The sequence below is a fragment of the Orcinus orca genome, chromosome 4 (assembly GCF_937001465.1).
Source record: "Orcinus orca chromosome 4, mOrcOrc1.1, whole genome shotgun sequence".
Classification (NCBI taxonomy): Eukaryota; Metazoa; Chordata; class Mammalia; order Artiodactyla; family Delphinidae; genus Orcinus; species Orcinus orca.
Genome location: NC_064562.1, coordinates 81,150,999 through 81,154,640, shown reverse-complemented (window position 1 = coordinate 81,154,640; position 3,642 = coordinate 81,150,999). Strand labels below are relative to the sequence as shown.

The window sequence follows — 3,642 nt, the reverse complement described above, 5'->3', positions numbered from 1 at the left end:
TAAACCGTAGGCTTCACACTATGCCGTGACTTATCCGCGGCTGGCACAGAAGAGCAAGGAGCACTAGGCATTCCTATTAGAAAGCCCTCAAAGTCCCCACCTGGTGCGATCTGTGACCGGAAGCGAGGAAGAGTTGGGCCGGGGCCCAGGCTAGGGAGAGGGGTGGGATGGAGGATGCAGCTCTGTGATTTCTCGGGAAAGCGTGGAGAAAGAAGGGGAGGAGGCCGGCCTCCCCGCGAAATTAACAAAACCTACACTTTGCAAAGTCTCCCCCATCCCCCCCTCCGAATTCTTCCCCGCCGCGCACCCGCCCCTCCTCGCCGCTTCTGTTGTGACTCGGGCAGCCTATCCCGAGGGTGGGGAGCTGCTGAGGAGCCTGAGCCGAGCGGTACTCCGCAGCATCACGTGTCGGGGTGGGGGCTATAAAATCCCGGAGCCTGGGCGTCGGGCGGGGGACGTGAGGACCAGCCCTCTCCAGGGACCCCTTTGTTCGCAGCCCAGACGCCGACACCTCCGCGTCCCCAAGGGCTTGACCGCCTGCGTTCGCGCCGCGCCCGGGGCAGAGCTCAGGACAGGAGAGGGGAGGGGGCGCCACGGCCGGCCGGGCCCTCCAGCCACCCACCCCTCGCGACATGTCGCGCTCCTTCTATGTCGACTCGCTCATCATCAAGGACTCCTCACGGCCCGCGCCCCCGCTTCCTGAGCCGCACCCCGGGCCAGATTTCTTCATCCCGCTGGGCATGCCATCCCCGTTGGTGATGTCCGTGTCCGGGACGGGCTGCCCGTCCCGCAAGAGCGGTGCGTTCTGCGTTTGCCCGCTCTGCGTCACTTCGCACCTGCACTCCCCTCGGGGGCCCGCGAGCTCCAACTGCGGGAGCGCAGGGACCGGGAGTGCCGGGGCCGGGGGTGGCGGGGCGGCGGCAGCCGCCGGGGCGTTGCCCCTGCTCAAGAGTCAGTTCTCTTCGGGTCCTGGGGACGCACAATTTTGCCCGCGTGTGAGCCACGCGCACCATCACCACCACCCTCCGCAGCACCACCATCACCACCACCAGCCCCAGCAGCCCGGCGCTGCGGCGGCGGCGGCTGCGGCGGCGGCGGCCGCGGCGGCCGCGGCGGCCTTGGGGCACCCGCAGCACCACGCACCTGTCTGCACCGCCACCACCTACAACGTGGCGGACCCGCGGAGATTCCACTGCCTCACCATGGGTAGGGCCGGGTTTCTGGGCACCTGCGCGCTGTGCCTTGCCGGCTCCCGGGAGCAAACTTTCCGCCTTCAGTGGATGAAGTGGGAGCCTGGGGGCGGGATAGGGAGGGAGGAGGGGCTTTTAGTATAACTGTGGAGTCGTCCCCAGAAGTTCCACGAAGGTGGGAGTTAGCCTTCTCAGCCTCTCCAAGCAGCCTGGTGAGCTTCACTCCCGGTATCTGGTGCCCGAGTCTTGCATAACATCGGGGCCTTTAGGACTTCGAACTTGAGGGCTGAGAAATCGGAGGTTAACTGACTGAGGTCCGGGGTGGGTGTATTTGTATTTAAGTGTGGCATTCCGGCGTCGAGGCTGGCTGGGTTTCGTTGCTTTGGGCTAAGCCTGCCTGCCTTTCCGCTAGGCTTGAAGGGAGACGACCGGACAATGCAACCCCTCCCCCGCCCCCCACTTTAATCCTCTGACTTTACGTCCCGAACATCAAAGGCCTTCACTTGCTTTGGGCGTCCCTGTCCTTCCCGGTTAAGTAACGATGTGTCTTGAAATGAGAAAGAGTGAGAGATGGATACAGGTATTTAGTTGAGCTTCACGGGTGAGTCCCTGCGAGGCATCCTTTCCAAGGGATGGCACGTGGGGTGGGAGCGCCTCCCCACACCCACCCCCGAGAATTACCTCTCTGCCCTCTCTTGGCCCGTCTGCAGGGGGTTCGGAGGCCAGCCAGGTACCCAATGGCAAGAGGATGAGGACGGCGTTCACTAGCACGCAGCTCCTGGAGCTGGAGCGGGAATTCTCTTCCAATATGTACTTGTCTCGACTCCGGAGGATCGAGATCGCCACGTACCTGAACCTGTCAGAGAAGCAGGTGAAAATCTGGTTTCAGAACCGCAGGGTGAAGCATAAGAAGGAAGGGAAGGGCACACAGAGGAACAGCCACACGGGCTGCAAGTGCGTCGGCAGCCAGGCGCACTACGCGCGCTCAGAGGATGAGGACTCCTTGTCGCCGGTCTCGGCCAACGATGACAAGGAGATTTCCCCATTATGAGGGAGGGCTGCCCCACCTCTCCCTACACGCTCCCGTAATCCCCCCCACCCACACACACACAACGCGACGCGGCAGGCACCCAGGGGCCAAAATCCTTGGCCTTTCGGTTGTTCTGCCTGGAGAAGGTGGAGACAGGTATTCCCGGGGGCTTACATGACGGGCTTGTCACTTCCGTCTCCTACTTGATCTATTTGTTTGGGACTCCACTCGCAGTTATAGATCATTTTTTTAAAATGTAAATAATCTAGATTCAACTAAGTCTCGTCATATAACAAAGAAAAAAGGGTTGGTTTAAGTTTAAAACTGTATGTGGGTTTTTGAAAGCGCATGTCATTTCCCTTTCCCTGTCTTTCAGAACCTGATAAGAACACGGGGTTTCTTGATTCTTTTTGTTTTGTTTTGTTTTTAATGAAAGTATTGAATTGCAAATAACTTAGAAAATTAAACCCTGTAGGTCTTGCTTTCTGAAAATTTGCCTGGGGAGAGTTTAAAATCCAAGTCACTGGAAGTCTCCTTGTGAATAGTTTTATATAAAATTTATATTTATATTTATTTAAATAAATGAAACAAAATCAAGGTTTTAAATTTGTGATGTTTGCTTTCTCCATCTTCCCCCGTCTTTCTCTCCCCCTTATGGACAGGGAATAAAAGTGTCTGAGAATTTAAAGTAATGACTATAACTTGGTAATGTGGGTCTCTTGGTTGAGGGAGTTTGTGGCTCTATAGGATTTCTGTGTCACTGAAACTTCTGCCAAGAAGACACCTTCCATCATGATGCTGCCTACCAGGTAGTACTCCCCATTCTTAAAATAGCTCAATTCCTCACAATTGACAGGATACATCACTCCATTTAGAGTGACACTGACAATTAATGACAGGCAAACCTTTAAATTTATTTAGCAGGAGAGGGTGAAAATCCCTTACCTAGTATTTATTTTCTGTATCAGTCCCTCCTCCCTTTCTTTCCTTCTTCATCTCTCTCAGTACTAAAACCTGAATTATGTAAAGGAATCTGAATAGTAGGAATTGTTTTAGGAAGGGCAACAATTCATCAAACAGGTTTGAAGCAAACACATGCAAAGTTACAAATGATGCTACAAGTGACTAGAAACAATACCGTTTTTCCGAGTTTGTCTAGCTAAGAAATTAGCTGGTTTCCACCACTGCTGAGAAAACAAAAGTTCAGGAATAGGGAATTATTTTGTCCAAAGACTTACATTCTCACTTTTCCAAAATAGCTCACAGGTGCCTTCGGACTTCTGGTTTTTTTCTCTGGTCTCCCTAACTTTAACCTAAATTAGTTCCTTTCTAGTCCCTCTCTTCCCACCACCTTGCAGAGTGCATTCGCGCAATCCTGGCCCTGGAGAAGACTTACTTTGGCTTTGCCCTCAGCAAGGCAAC

At 54.5% G+C, this 3,642-nt stretch overlaps 1 protein-coding gene across 1 annotated transcript; it reads left to right on the top strand.

Annotated features, from left to right (window-relative positions):
* Nucleotides 1-319: 319 nt before the first annotated feature.
* GSX2 (GS homeobox 2) lies at nt 320-2,741 on the top strand. Its single transcript, XM_004268266.2, has 2 exons — nt 320-1,206; nt 1,901-2,741. Exons 1-2 carry the CDS (start codon nt 633-635, stop codon nt 2,239-2,241), a joined length of 915 nt encoding a protein of 304 aa, XP_004268314.1. The 5' UTR covers nt 320-632; the 3' UTR covers nt 2,242-2,741.
* Nucleotides 2,742-3,642: the final 901 nt, after the last annotated feature.